We start from the raw sequence: 15,404 nt of genomic DNA, 5'->3' as shown, positions 1-15,404 counted from the left end.
AAAATGACATGGTCTCTATAGTAATGTAAAAACATATCCCTTTTTCTAATTTGATGGTTGCATGTCAAATTTACCACATTGCTGTGCAATACATACCTTTCAAATAATTTTGAACATCCACGGTATTTTTCTTTGGCTTCTCGATACTCCACGAACCCCGATGCCCACCACCTGCTAACACTGAGAAATGGGATAATCTCGAATGATTTGGATTAACAGGATGTTGATACTTGGTTTCTGTTGACGGAGAAGAGGTGGAAGAGATTCCAGATGTTGAAGGCTTTTCTGATACAGATGCATCCTCTATAAATGTGTTTTCTTTAACTGTAAAATAAATAGTGAAAAACAATAGTAAATATGATTTAAGCATTAAAACAACATAAAAATTGGGATTCACAATAGGAAGGCTTTATATAGTACTGTATATTTGAAAATAATATGAATGTCAATGTACTGAAATAAGCTATTCTTTCTAATATGCCCTCAAAGTATAGCTTTACAAAAAGGCCGTAGAATAAAAACTTTTTGAGTATCTTCCTAAGGAGTCCCATAATACCAGAGTATGACCACCAGATGGTATTTCTATTGTATGTTTATATAACTTTTAGTCCTAACTAAGCAGGCAGTTAATTCTAATAGCCAGGCCTTCTCCATCATGAGGCTCAATACTACACAGTATTCTAGAAGTTTTATTCCAGCTGTTACCAAGTTGTGGAATGATCTTCCTAATCGGGTAGTTGAATCAGTAGAACTTCAAAAGTTCAGAGTTGGAGCAAATGTTTTTATGTTGACCAGGCTGACATGAGTCTTTTTATTGTTTATATATGACATCTGTTTTTGACGTTGTTAATAGTTTATATAGGACATATCTGTTTTGAGGCTGTTACTGTTTTTAGAATGATATATTGTTACTTTATTCTCATCATTTATTTATTTATTTCCTTTCCTCACTTGGCTATTTTTCCCTGTTGGAGCGCTTGGGCTTATAGCATCTTGCTTTTCCAACTAGGGTTGTAGCTTGGCTAGTAATATGTTATTTTTATTAGTAAAATAAATTTTTGAATATACTTACCCGATAATCATGTAGCTGTCAACTCCGTTGCCCGACAGAATTCTATGGAGGGATACGCCAGCTATCACAATACTAGAAGGGGGTGTACTTACCAGCGCCACCTGTGGCCAGGTACTATAGTACTTCTTGTTGACACCTCCTCAATTTTTCCTCGGTCCACTGGTTCTCTATGGGGAGGAAGGGAGGGTCGATTAAATCATGATTATCGGGTAAGTATATTCAAAAATTTATTTTACTAATAAAAATAACATTTTTCAATATTAAACTTACCCGATAATCATGTAGCTGATTCACACCCAGGGGGGTGGGTGAAAAACCAGTGTACAAGACTAAAGGATAGCTAAGTATCCCGTATTTCATATAATCAGTTATCCACAATAACAATGAAATAATAAGTACCTGGTAAGGAAGTCGACTTGAACCGTTACTCTGCCTTTAATAAGATCGTCTTCCTTACTGAGCGCAGCGTTCCTCTTGGGAGGCTGAATCAACTCAAAGGTGCTAAAGTATACAGGGCTGCAACCCATACTAAAGGACCTCATCACAACCTTTAACCTCGGCGCTTCTCAAGAAAGAATTGACCACCCGCCAAATCAACAAGGATGTGGAAGGCTTCTTAGCCGACCGTACAACCCATAAAAAGTATTCAAGAGAAAGGTTAAAAGGTTATGGGATTATGGGAATGTAGTGGCTGAGCCCTCGCCTACTACTGCATTCGTTGCTACGAATGGTCCCAGGGTGTAGCAGTACTCGTAAAGAGACTGGACATCTTTGAGATAGAATGATGCGAACACTGACTTGCTTCTCCAATAGGTTGCATCCATAACACTCTGCAGAGAATGGCTCTGTTTGAAGGCCACTGAAGTAGCCACAGCTCCCACTTCATGTGTCCTTACCTTCAGCAAAGCAAGGTCTTCTTCCTTCAGATGAGAATGTGTTTCTCTAATCAGAAGCCTGAATAGTAAGAAACTGAGTTCTTAGAACTTGGAAAAGAAGGTTTCTTGATAGCACACTATAAGGCTTCTGATTGTCCTTGTAAAGGTTAAGACCTTTTTAGATAGTACCTAAGAGCTCTAACTGGGCAAAGTACTCTCTTCAGATCATTCCCCACCAAGTTGGACAGGCTTGGGATCTCGAACGACTTAGGCCAAGGACGTGAAGGAAGCTCGTTTAGCAAAAACCGAGCTGCAAGGAACATGTAGCCGTTTCAGATGTGAAAACAATGATCCTGTTGAAGGCGTGGATCTCACTTACTCTTTTAGCTGTTGTCAAGCACACGAGGAAAAGAGTTTTTAATGTGAGGTCCTAAAAAGAGGCTGATTGGAGAGGTTCAAATCTTGATGACATAAGGAACCTTAGGACCACGTCTAGATTCCAGCCTGGAGTGGACAACCGACGTTCCTTTGAGGTCTCAAAAGACCTAGGGAGGTCCTGTAGATCTTTGTTGGTGGAAAGATCCAAGCCTCTGTGGCGGAAAACCGCTGCCAACATACTTCTGTAACCCTTGATCGTAGGAGCTGAAAGGGATCTTACTTTCCTTAGATATAACAGGAAGTCAGCAATCTGGGTTACAGTGGTACTGGTTGAGGAAACTGCATTGGTCTTGTACCAGCTACGGAAGACTTCCCCTTGAGACTGATAGATTCTGAGAGTGGATGTTCTCCTTGCTTTGGCAATCGCTCTGGCTGCCTCCTTCGAAAAGCCCCTAGCTCTTGAGAGTCTTTCGAAAGTCTGAAGGCAGTCAGACACAGAGCGTGGAGGATTGGGTGTACCTTCTTTACGTGAGGTAGACTTAGAAGGTTCACTCCTAGAGGAAGAGTCCTGGGAATGTCGACCAGCCATTGCAGTACCTCTAAGAACCATTCTCTGGCGGGCCAGAGCGGAGCCAACCAACGTCAGCCGTGTCCCTTTGTGAGAGGAGAACTTCTGAAGTACCCTGTTGACAATCTTGAACGGCGGGAATGCATACAGGTCGAGATGGAACCAATCCAGCAGAAAAGCATCCACGTGAACTGCTGCTGGGTCTGGAATCGGAGAACAATACAACAGGAGTCTCTAGGTTATCGAGGTAGTGAACAGATCTATGGTTGGCTGACCCCACAGGGCCCAAAGTCTGCTGCAAACATTCTTGAGAAGGGTCCACTCTGTGGGGATGACCTGACCCTTCCGTCTGAGGTGATCTGCCATGACATTCATACCGCCCTGAATGAACCTCGTTACCAGTTAGCTTTCGATCTTTAGACCAGATGAGTAGGTCCCTTGCGATCTAGAACAACTTCCACGAAAGAGTCCCTCCCTGCTTGAAGATGTAAGCCAGGGCTGTGGTGTTGTCAGAGTCCACCTCCACCACTTTGTTAAGCTGGAGGGACTTGAAGTTTATCAAGGCCAGAATAACCGCCAACAACTCCTTGCAATTGATGTGAAGTGTCCTTTGCTCCTGATTCCATGTTCCCGAGCATTCTTGTCCGTCCAAAGTCGCACCCCAGCCCGTGTCTGATGCGTCCGAGAGGAGACGGCGGTCGTGTTTCTGAACAGCCAAAGGTAGACTTCCTTGAGAAGAAAGCTGTTCTTACACCACGCGAGAGAAGACCTCCTCTCTTCGGAAACAGGAACTGAGACCGTCTCTAGCGTCATGTCCTTTATCCAGTGAGCAGCTAGATGATACTGAAGGGGGGGGGGGGGGGGGGGAGGTGGAGTCTCCCTAACACGATGAACAGGGCCAGCGATGAAAGTGTCCCTGTTAGACTCATCCACAACCTGACTGAGCATCGGTTCCTTCTCAGCATGCTCTGGATGCATTCTAGGGCTTGGAAGATCCTTGGGGCCGACGGAAAAGTCCGAAAAGCTCGACTCTGAAGATCCATACCCAAGGAGACAATGGTCTGGGATGGAACGAGCTGAGACTCCTCAAAATTGACCAGGAGGCCCAGTTCCTTGGTCAGATCCATAGTCCATTTGAAAATCTCCAGACAGCGACGACTTGTGGGAGCTCTTAAAAGCCAGTCGTCTGACGGAGCCGGACACAAGATCATGGTACTGCTGCACAGTCTGTGAACTGTCAATCATGGGCAAGCGAGGAAGTACAGTGACAACCCGAATCTGTCTAGACTGTCTGGGTCGTACAGACAACTCCTTATCGGGTTGCTGAGGTTGCCGCACTGCGTCACAACAAGTCACTTCTGTTGGTTGTTGAACGTCTTCCCCGTGACACATTGACTCCGTAAACAAAAAATCCTCTAACAAGGACTAAGCTTGGACTGCATGTCTTGCAACACAGCTCAAGGTCTATGGGAGCAGGTGTGGTAACAGACGGGATTAGCGACTGAAGTGGAACCATTACCTTCCCTGGAAGCATGTTATGCTTAAATAAAAGTCCATAGGAGGCTATGCAGCTAAAGGCTCCCTCCAAATGACAGAGTCCTCAAGGGAATATCAGAAGGAGGGAGAAAAGAACTTTCTCATCTACAGGGACCATATCCTAGAAAAGCTAAGTTCTCTCAGTGAGGGTTCACTGGTGCAAAAGCAGCAGACTAGAAGGCAACGTTATGAAACTGCTTGACAGTCTAGTGAGTTGGCAACAACCAAAGATGTGTGACTGAGAAGCATGCGGTAAGGTATGCAGAGCATGTTGTATGCAGAGTATGCTGTATGCAGAGCATGCTGTATGTAGAGCATGTTGTATGCAGAGCATGCTGAATGCAGAGCATGCTGTATGCAGAGCATGTTGTATGCAGAGCATGCTGAATGCAGAGCATGCTGTATGCAGAGCATGTTGTATGCAGAGCATGCTGTATGCAGAGCATGCTGTATGTAGAGCATGTTGTATGCAGAGCATGCTGAATGCAGAGCATGCTGTATGCAGAGCATGTAGTATGCAGAGCATGCTGTAAGCAGAGCATGCTGTATGTAGAGCATGCTGTAAGGTAAGCAGAGCGTGTGCATGGCGTTTAACATTTCTCAGAAATTCCATGACCAGTGCTAGAGTGCTTTATGCATGCTTGCATGGGGTTTTAATATCAACATAATATTTACCTTACATTCATTACTCATGATTCATATTTTTGCCATATTTTGCGATATTGTTAAAAATATATTGCAAGGAATACAAATATATTTTTATAAGTAATACAAATAACCTCCATTATCATAAGGTTTGAAAATGGAGGTAAGGTATGCTGAACAGCAGAGTCAGAACGAGCTGGAACAACAATAGTTGTGGTTTCCTCTTCAAGACTCTGTTGAGGGAACACCTGAGGCTCAGTCTGCAAAGGCTGATCAAAGGAAGTAGCAGAAGGTAGGCGCATGGGTGGAGGAGGCTGACTCCTGGCATGAGTGGCTGAACTCAAGGGTTGCGCTTGCTGAGTGGTTGGCGGATGCGCAGTAGCAAGTTCCTGAGGAACGAGTTGAGGTTCCTGCGGTGTGAGCTGAGAGCGAAAAGGTAGTGGCTGCGCAGAACGCAGTAAAAATCTCGCAAGTTGAGGCTCCTGAGGCGCAAGGCTAAGGTGTTAAGGTGCTTGCCTTGAGGAGGGTTGAGCTCGCTGCAGCGAGAGCTGAGGAGACTGACTCATGGATGGGAGAGGTTGTACCTCAAGCGAGTGTTGCCTCACTGGTGGAACAGCAAGTGGAAGCGGAGGAAGAGAGGTATAAGCCTCCTGTTCCCATTGCTGAGGTTGCCTTAAGGAAGGCGGAGGGAGCTGCACACCACTGGGATCAGTAAACTCATAACGTGGCTCAACATCGTACGCCTGGCAGGTGGTACTGCGGTCAGGCGGAGCGAGCGCAGGCGGAGCGAGCGCAGGCGGAGCGAGCGCAGGCGGAGGCGCAACCTTCTCAGCCCGACACTCACGCATCAAGACCGAAAGTTGTGACTGCATGGACTGCAGTAGAGTCAACTTGGGGTCGGCAGACACTAAGGTCTGCTGAGGTAAAGCCTTAACAGCAGAGATCTGTTGCGGCAGAACCTTACTCCTCTTAGGCGGAGTGCATTCAACTGATGACTGAGGAGAGTCAGAGCTAACCCAATGACTGCATCCGGGTTGTTGAACTCTAACTTCGTACGTCTGGCATAGGTCTGGACTTTACGTTTAAGAGGTCTTGAGACCTGAGACCAGCGTTTTCTCCCCTAAATTTCTTCTGCAGACGAGCAAAATAAGGGCTCAATCGTCTGCGGGTGGGAGTGACGGTCTCGGTAAGACACGCCCACAACCACCGAGGATACTTCTGTGCGCCGATCAAGGCCTGCTGAACCCTTTTGTCCTTCGACATTGCTTCTCCCCTGGGCTTGGGAGCTTGCAAGAGGTCCCGGACTGGGAGGACGACTGGCGCGCACAGAAGTACCCTCACGCACAACACTGACACACTTTGCGCTAATCACTTATCACTTTGATTTTCTGTTTGCACTTATTTCACTGAACTCGAAACTTTAAGTGGTTTGTACCTGAAACACGCAATTCTATCCTTTCTCAAAAGTTAGTAATTGCGAAAACAGAATTACAATGTAACAGAAAAATCTAATGAAAGATAAATAATTCAGTGGCTGGAAAGAGACTAAACACTAGATCACTCTAGAAACGTTTACCTTCTTCCCCTAAAGAGACTAGGGAGAAGAGCAAAAACGATAACAACGTTACTCGCTTGAATGAAACGTTTATCCTCCTCTTTCTCCCTCCGTCTCTATCTCTCTCTCTCTCTCTCTCTCTTGACTTAGAACCTGAGAGAAGAGCCCAATCATATATATCGTTAAAACATATTATTGTTAAAGGAAAAAACTGAAATATTTCCCAAAATGAAAAGTTCCTTTATTAGGATTAAAACCATTAAGTTAAGAAAGAATGAACAAAACGCTAGACACGGTTACTCTTACTGCAACGTGAAACCGTGAAAATTCTTTCTCTATCGTAACGATAGAGCGCAAGTTGAACGTTCTGAACGTCAACAACTGCAGAGACAAAACAAAACGTTAGTTCAACTTTGAAAACAGTACTAGACTATCAAAGAAATTCTTTCAAAGACATTAAAATAGCATAATATGTTAACAGGTAAAACCGAAATGACGGGCTCAATGTTAATTAACTTCGGTACCAAGAAAAGACCGCCTACTATTAGGAAGGTCGAATATAAACAAATATAAAAATTAATTTTAATAAGTTTATAATAAAAGGAAGTTAATCGAAGAGGCCTATAAGAGGCGGAGAGATATAAAATAAATCTATAACTTTTGTTAAGCAAAATTAAGAAAGAGAGTCTATACTCTCTTAGACACCAACACTTCCGTCTAAGGGAAGGGTCGGCCATTTAAAGGTGAAAGAGAGTTCATACTCTCTTCGTCACCATAATTAAATTAATTCCAAAAGCTAACTAAGCTAATATAGAAGTTTCCAGTAAAGCGACAGCCGAAATCAAAGAGAAATACTTCACCAAAGTCGTGAAAATACTCCAAGAACATAAGCGTATCCCAGAACGTCTTGCCGGAAGCACGACAGAGGAAAAATTGAGGAGGTGTCAACAAGAAGTACTATAGTACCTGGCCACAGGTGGCGCTGGTAAGTACACCCCCTTCTAGTATTGTGATAGCTGGCGTATCCCTCCATAGAATTCTGTCGGGCAACGGAGTTGACAGCTACATGATTATCGGGTAAGTTTAATATTGAAAAAATAATAATAATAATAATAATAATAATAATATTGGATGGGGGAAAGAGGGATGGGAATTCAATGAATATTGGGTAAGTACCGGTAGAAACCACTATTTCTATTCTGGCATTTTAATTCATCCTTGGATTTTCTCTCATCCTCCTCTAAAATGACAGGAATGATGGCCATGTAAAATCGAGTATTATTAACTCATCTGATTAGTCACACTCTTAGGTACCTGTGAAGTGAAATTTCAAATCAGGTCAGGTTTCTGGAATAATAATTTCATCTAGTACTTTATTAACCCTTTTACCCCCAAAGGACGTACTGGTACGCTTCACAAAACCCATCCCTTTACCCCCATGGACGTACCGGTACGTCCTTGCAAAAAACTGCTATTTATATTTTTTTTTGCATATTTTTGATAATTTTTTTCAGAAACTTCAGGCATTTTCCAAGAGAATGAGACCAACCTGACCTCTCTTTGACGAAAATTAAGGCTGTTAGAGCAATTTAAATAAATTATATTGCAAAATGTGCTTGAAAAAAAAAAAATAAACCCTGGGGGTAAAGTGTTGAAAAGTTCCAAATAGCCAGGGGGTAAAAGGGTTAACCATATATCAAGTATAAGATTATTAGTCGTCTAACTCAAATTTTATATCTAACCATTTACACCTAAGTAACTGAACATTATACCCAAGAGCCATTGATTCTTGAACTTGAAAGTTTAAACTTGTCAATCAACTTACATGATGGATCAGTATCTAAAAGCTCTTGGGCAGCCTCTCCCGCTTCTTGCTGAGTACGTAGTCGTTTTACTGCATTTACAGCAAGGTTCAAATACACCATACGGGATGATGCCCGCTGAAAGCATACGCGTTCTTCAGCCAACCCCTGGTTGAAAGATTCATATACAAAAGGAAAAAATTATAATACAGTTTTTAAATACATACATACATATACCAAAGGCACCTCCCCCAATTTTGGGGGGTAGCCGACATCAACAAATGAAACAAAACAAAAAAGGGGACCTCTACTCTCTACGTTCCTTCAGCCTAACCAGGGACTACAACTCAGCACTGCTACCAAGTTACTAGGAAAGTTACTGAATTTAGCGTATGAGTAAAGCAATGTGCAAATTTTCATTGAATTCAAACGCATTTGCTATGCTAAAATTCAAAACCCTTTCTTATCCTAAAGATATGAATTTCAAAAATTTTATAAAAACCTATGTCTCTTGACATACTGTAATCCATTTTATGTCAAATGAAATCCCAGAATAATTATTCCACAAATAACAGACCAAATGGTTAGTAAATGCACATACAGAAAAAAACTTCTACCCAGGAGTTAATAGTTTCACTCCTTGTATATCTAACCTTCATGATAGGAGGTAAATTTTTAGATAGTATAAAAAAAAAAAAATGTTATAGGCAATTTGTTTTTTTATCTAGCTACGGAAATGCAAGTCCTTTAAAATAAGGATAGGTCTTCTGTGGCACCGAAACAGCCATTGAATTGTTAACTAGGTGGTTGGTAATGATAGGTGAAAAGGATGCCCCACCCACCTTCGTGTCATAGAATAGCCATTTTTGTTCTTGGGCCTAGGACTCACGGGGTTGGTTGAGATGGAAAATTTAATCTTAAGGACTCAAATTTCTACTCTTAAAAATATTTTGATGTCCCTAAGCGTACATAAACAATTTTTTCCTTTAAAATAGGGCTATTCATTTATTGGTAAGCGGAAGTCCTCCAGAACCAAATTGTAAAGTTCTTTTCTGGACATGTCCTCTTCCTTGTTCAGTGCAGGAGTGGGGAAGGTGATTTCAACAACCTACCAGAAAGTTAGTTATCTTCAGGGCGAGAATGAGCTCAGGCACCCATAAAATTGGATTGAAGAGATACCAAATACCCATCCCTCTGTTGAGCATGGTGGGGCCGTGTCACCTTAGCCACCAACTTAGGGCCGTCAGCTGCAGCAATGTCCTTGAAAGGTACCATTTTCTTAATTCTGGATACCAAAGTATCCACAAAAAAAAAAAAGAGAATAAAGTAGCACTCCCCATCCAGGTGGAAAAGATGAGAGAAGGTGCCCAAACTCCCCCAACACCTGGCCTACAAAAAAAATTGCAATGAATGCATCTCTGACCAGCCTGCCTAATGGGGTAGTGAAGCCAGCCACCCATACCTTGGGACCATGCATGGTGGGGCAGGGAACCAGGATGGCAACCAGGGTAGCAAGGCCGGTGACTAGGTAACCGGGGCCATGGTACAGTGATCCCTGACCGGGAGCCGTCCACCTCCTTCGAAAGAGAGAAGAGAAGTGATGTCTTGGAGATCCCTATTTTTACAACTATGCCTGGCCTTCGAGGACTTTTTGGAAGGGTCACAATTAGAATTAGAAGGGGAAGAAGAGTTGGAAGAACTGGAAGAAAGAGGTGGTGGTGATGGAACAGTTGGAGGAGCAAATTTTCTTCTACATTTTACCTACTCTCTCAAATTCTGCAAGACGAAAAATCTTGTGAATGACCATGATGAAGCTCCCACAAAGTGAGAACAACAGACCTTTGACATGAACCAAAATACTAGGAGTCACTGTCCCAGGGAAGTAGTAGGCACTCTCACTGGCACTCGTAAAACAGACAAAAGGGCCTGGGATCACAGGTACAGGGAGTATGGGAGCCACAGGTTCTGGAGTCAAAGGCACAGGAGCAGTGATGAATGGGTTCCGGGATGGCACACATATTTAACTGGTTCCAGAGCATTCTTATACCTACCCAGCCTCAGAACTTTCACTTACCTAGGCACAAGCATTCTTAGCTACTTTTTCAGCTAAGGGCACACTGAAGGGATCACCACTGAAGCACACTCCATGGGAACAAGCCAGGGACAAATACCAAAAAAGGGATTTTGACGAAGGAAAAATCTATTTCTGGGCGAGGAACCTGTGTCGCCCAGTGAAATGCTCCTCTAGCACCATTTCTTGGGCATAATTATTGCTGAATATACCAGAGAAAAAGAGATCATGGGCATTGCAAAGAATGACACTAGCAAAGACTTAGCCTACCTACTCCTAAAATAATAGGCCCACTTTGACAGGTACCATGATATATACTTAACATATGGGGATAACTGTTAACAATCATGCCCCCAAGGTGCTGAGGGAGTGTATATGAGCTGCTGGTCAGCCATCAACTGAAGCAATATCCATCCTTCAATCGCATGCAAAATCCTGCTTCATTTTATCACTAACACAAAGAGAAAATTAGCCATTCAAACTGAAAAGTTTGAGAAAAAGATTAAACAGCCTTGGATAGAATACAACAGTGTGTTGGTAGTTGTTGCAACCAAAGACAAAAGGGAAGGGTCTTTGCCAGGAGAGTAGATAGGGTTACTCCCCCATCCTCAGGACCTGCTGTTAACTACCTCATTAACAATTTTCAATGGAAATTCCAGGTCCACTAAAGACATTCTATATTCAAAAGAACTAGAGGTTTGTATACGCATAGGAACAAATAGCAACTTAATAAAATTTATAATTGTGCATTAAGTATAATATAGCAATGAGTAATTGTCAACAAAGCTAGAAAAACATAAGGAAAAAAACAATGTCTTACCAAGTTATATGCTTCCCTTTCACTAAGGAACTTCAGGCTCTCATCAATTAAAGAATTCAAATAACGTTGACGGATGTTTGGTGGTACTTTACTACCAAACTCTGGGGCAATTACTGGTCTTTGTAGAGTTTCCTGTAAGCAATGAAACTATAAAATATAGAGCACTATCTATGAAACAAGAATATAATGTACAGTGATGCCTCAGCATACGAAAGTAATCCGTTCAGGATACGGTTTCATATGCTGATTTTTTCGTATCCTGAGTCGCGTTTTACATGTAAATAGCCTAATCCGTTCCAAGTCTTACGAAAAGACACCTTTTCTTTCATAAACACGCTAAACTGTAGTAATAAACATGCAATGCAGCCATTTCTATCATTCAATAATTAACCCAACCGTTAAAAATAGCCTAATCCATTCCAGAAACCACCATGAGATTATTCAATAATGTAGTTATAGCCTAGTTATCCCCTTCAAGCCCTAAGAAAACGGTCCGTTTTCTTTACTACTGTATAAAAGTTACGGTACTGTATGTAAAGCATTTGGATCAGTGAAGGTGTATTGTTACCTGTACACCTAAATTAAGGGTTGATACCCTGAAAAAAAAGGTACTGTACTCTCGGCGACGAGTTGGGATCTCATAAGCTTTTCGTATCCTGAAAATTTTTCCGTATACTGGGGCATAAAAATCTTTGTATCGCTTTTCGTATCCTGAATTTTTCGTAAGCAGAAACTTTCGTATCCAGAGGTATCACTGTATTAGAAAAAATAATATCATATGCAATAAAAAATAAGGACTTTATCTGAAAGTAATACCCTAATCAACGAATTGTGCATGTGGATATAATTTCTATAACTTAAAAATTGAATTTATAGACAATGCAATTATAATTATCTGAATATTTGTAAATTCACCAGCATTCACTTCATAAAACTTCAAACTAGCATAGGTATTCCTCATGATGGCCAAGTTTGGTTTTGGCTTTTGTGAAATAAAATATCCTGACCCAAGAACATGGCTTAGGCCCATGACTTTGAACTAAACGCTCCAAAATCAAACCATTGTTCTCTAGTCTTGGGTAATGCCATAGTCTCTGTATCATGGTCTTCCACTGTCATGGTTTAGAGTTCTCTTGCTTGAGGGTACACTCGAGCACACTATCTTATCTTATTTCTCTTCCTCTTGTTTTTTTTGAAGTTTTTATAGTTTATATATAAAAGTTCTATTTCAATTGCTCATTATTTCTTGTGTAGTTTACTTATTTCCTTGTTTCCTTTCCTCATTGGGCTATTTTTCCCTGTTGGAGCCCTTGGGCTTATAGCATCCTTCTTTTCTAACGAGGGTTGTAGCTTAACTAATAATAAATAATAAATACTGTAATAGTAAATAATAATAATAATAATAATAATAATAAAAATAATAATAGTAATAATAATAATAACAATAATAATACCCGGTAATAATAATAATAATAATAATAATAAAATGATGATCATCTACTGGCTGGTTATGCAACATTGTGCAGTATATGCCCTTTCACAAAGAATTCTCTATAAGGACCAAATAATTAACACCTCCAACATTAAGTGACGCAAAGGGAATGGAATATGCTATTTAAGCCCATATGGCAAAGATCCGAGATCAGGAAGGCCACTAAGAGCATGGAGTCCATCATATTCCTCCAACCATCTCCATCTCTTACCCTCTCAAAAACGCCACTCCAACCATTCCCAACTCTTTCTCTTCACAGTACTCAATACTACGCAGTACTCTAGAAGTTTTATTCCAGCTGTTACCAAGTTGTGGAAAGATCTTCCTAATCGGGTAGTTGAATCAGTAGAACTTCAAAAGTTCAAAGTTGGAGCTAATGCTTTTTTGTTGACCAGGCGGACATGAGTCTTTTTATAGTTTATTTATGACATTTGTTTTTGATGTTGTTAATAGTTTATATATGACATGTCTGTTTTGACGTTGTTACTTTTTTTAGAATGATTTATTGTTAATTTGTTCTCTTCATTTATTTATTTCCTTATTTCCTTTCCTCACTGGGCTATTTTTCCCTGTTGGAGCCCTTGGGCTTATAGCATCTTGCTTTTCCAACTAGGGTTGTAGCTTGGATAGTAATATGATATTTTAATTATAAAATAAATTTTTGAATATACTTACCCGGTGAATATATAATAGCTGACGCCTCCGGCGGCTCGACAGAAAAACACAAAAACTCGCGAGCGATCGCTATGAAGGTTGCGGGTGTGCCCACCAGCGCCAACTATCGGCCAGATACCGCATATACATGTAAACAGCTCCAATTCTTCTCATCCCGCTGGGTCTCTATCGGGGAGGAAGGGGGGGCCTTTAATTTATATATTCACCGGGTAAGTATATTCAAAAATTTATTTTATAATTAAAATATCATTTTCAAATATTTAACTTAGCCGGTGAATATATAATAGCTGATTCACACCCATGGTGGTGGGTAGAGACCAGAGTTAATTAAGTTTACAGCGTATATGCTTAGAGTTTTTGACAGTTATATCATAACAAAACCCAAATATATATAGGTACCTGGTAAGGAAGTTGACTTAGACGATTACTCTGCCTTGTTTGTCTGTCTTCCTCACGAAGCCCAGCGATCCTCTTAGGATGCTGAAAGACTCCCAGGAGCTGAAGTATCAAGGGCTGCAACCCATACAACAGGACCTCATCAAACCCATAATCTGGGCGCTCTCAAGAAATGACATTTGACCACCCGCCAAATCAAAAAGGATGCGAAAGGCTTCTTAGCCTTCCGCACAACCCAATTAAAAAACATTTCAAGAGCAGATTAAAAGGATATTGGAATTAAGGGAATGTAGTGGTAGAACCCTTACCCACTACTGCACTCGCTGTAACGAATGGACCCAGTGTGTAGCAGTCCTCGTAAAGAGTCTGGACATCTTTCAAGTAAAATGACGCGAATACCGACTTGCTTCTCCAAACGGTCGCGTCCATAATACTTTGCAGAGATCTATTTTGCTTAAAGGCCACGGAAGTTGCTATAGCTCTTACTTCGTGCGTCTTAACCTTAAGCAAGCATCGGTCTTTTTCATTCAAGTGAGAATGAGCCTCTCGTATTAAAAATCTGATAAAATATGACAAAGCATTCTTTGACATAGGCAATGATGGTTTCTTAACTGAGCACCATAATGCCTCAGATCCACCTCGTAAGGACTTAGTACGAGCTAAGTAGAACTTAAGAGCTCTAACTGGACACAGCACTCTTTCAAGTTCGTTGCCTACGATCTCTGACAGGCAAGGTATATCAAAGGACTTAGGCCAAGGACGAGAAGGCAGTTCATTTTTGGCCAGGAAACCAAGTTGAAGTGAACATGTGGCTTTTTCTGTAGAAAAGCCGATGTTCTTACTGAAGGCATGAATTTCACTGACCCTTTTAGCCGAAGCCAAGCACACTCGGAAAAGCGTCTTGAGGGTGAGATCCTTCAGGGAGGCTGAATGTAATGGCTCAAACCTGTCTGACATGAGGAACCTTAGGACCACGTCTAAGTTCCATCCATGAGTTGCCAAACGACGTTCCTTAGAGGTCTCGAAAGACTTAAGGAGATCTTGGAGATCTTTATTGTTGGAAAGATCTAAGCCTCTATGACGAAAGACCGAAGCCAACATGCTCCTGTAGCCCTTAATCGTGGGAGCTGAGAGGGAGCGAACATTTCTCAGATGTAAAAGAAAATCTGCGATTTGGGCTACAGAGGTACTGGAAGAGGACACAGATGCTGACTTGCACCAGTCTCGAAAGACTTCCCACTTCGACTGGTATACTCTGATGGTAGAAGCTCTCCTAGCTCTCTCAATCGCACTGGCTGCCTCCTTCGAAAAGCCTCGAGCTCTTGAGAGTCTCTCGATAGTCTGAAGGCAGTCAGACGAAGCGCGGGGAGGCTTTGATGAACATTCTTTACGTGGGGCTGACGTAAGAGATCTACCCTTAGAGGAAGACTTCTTGGAATGTCTACCAGCCATTGAAGTACCTCGGTGAACCACTCTCTCGCGGGCCAGAGGGGAGCAACCAACGTCAACCTTGTCCCTT

General features: G+C 41.8%; 2 protein-coding genes across 2 annotated transcripts in view; one reads left to right on the top strand and one right to left on the bottom strand.

Annotated features, from left to right (window-relative positions):
• The window catches only part of LOC137634940 (uncharacterized), a 592,943-nt gene that overhangs the window by 276,362 nt on the left and 301,177 nt on the right, over positions 1–15,404 (top strand). The window lies entirely within an intron of this gene.
• LOC137634812 (serine-rich adhesin for platelets-like) overlaps positions 1–15,404 on the bottom strand; it is a 79,372-nt gene that overhangs the window by 9,992 nt on the left and 53,976 nt on the right. Inside the window, exons 9-11 of the mRNA XM_068367363.1 lie at positions 11,323–11,454; positions 8,455–8,599; positions 97–324 (exon numbers count right to left, since the gene is read on the bottom strand). Coding sequence (XP_068223464.1) covers positions 97–324; positions 8,455–8,599; positions 11,323–11,454 — 505 coding nt within the window. The remainder of the gene's footprint in view (positions 1–96; positions 325–8,454; positions 8,600–11,322; positions 11,455–15,404) is intronic.

This window comes from Palaemon carinicauda, chromosome 45 (assembly GCF_036898095.1).
Source record: "Palaemon carinicauda isolate YSFRI2023 chromosome 45, ASM3689809v2, whole genome shotgun sequence".
In the NCBI taxonomy this organism is placed as follows: Eukaryota; Metazoa; Arthropoda; class Malacostraca; order Decapoda; family Palaemonidae; genus Palaemon; species Palaemon carinicauda.
The sequence above is the reverse complement of the archived record's forward strand: the minus strand, read 5'-3'. Positions and strand labels throughout refer to the sequence as shown.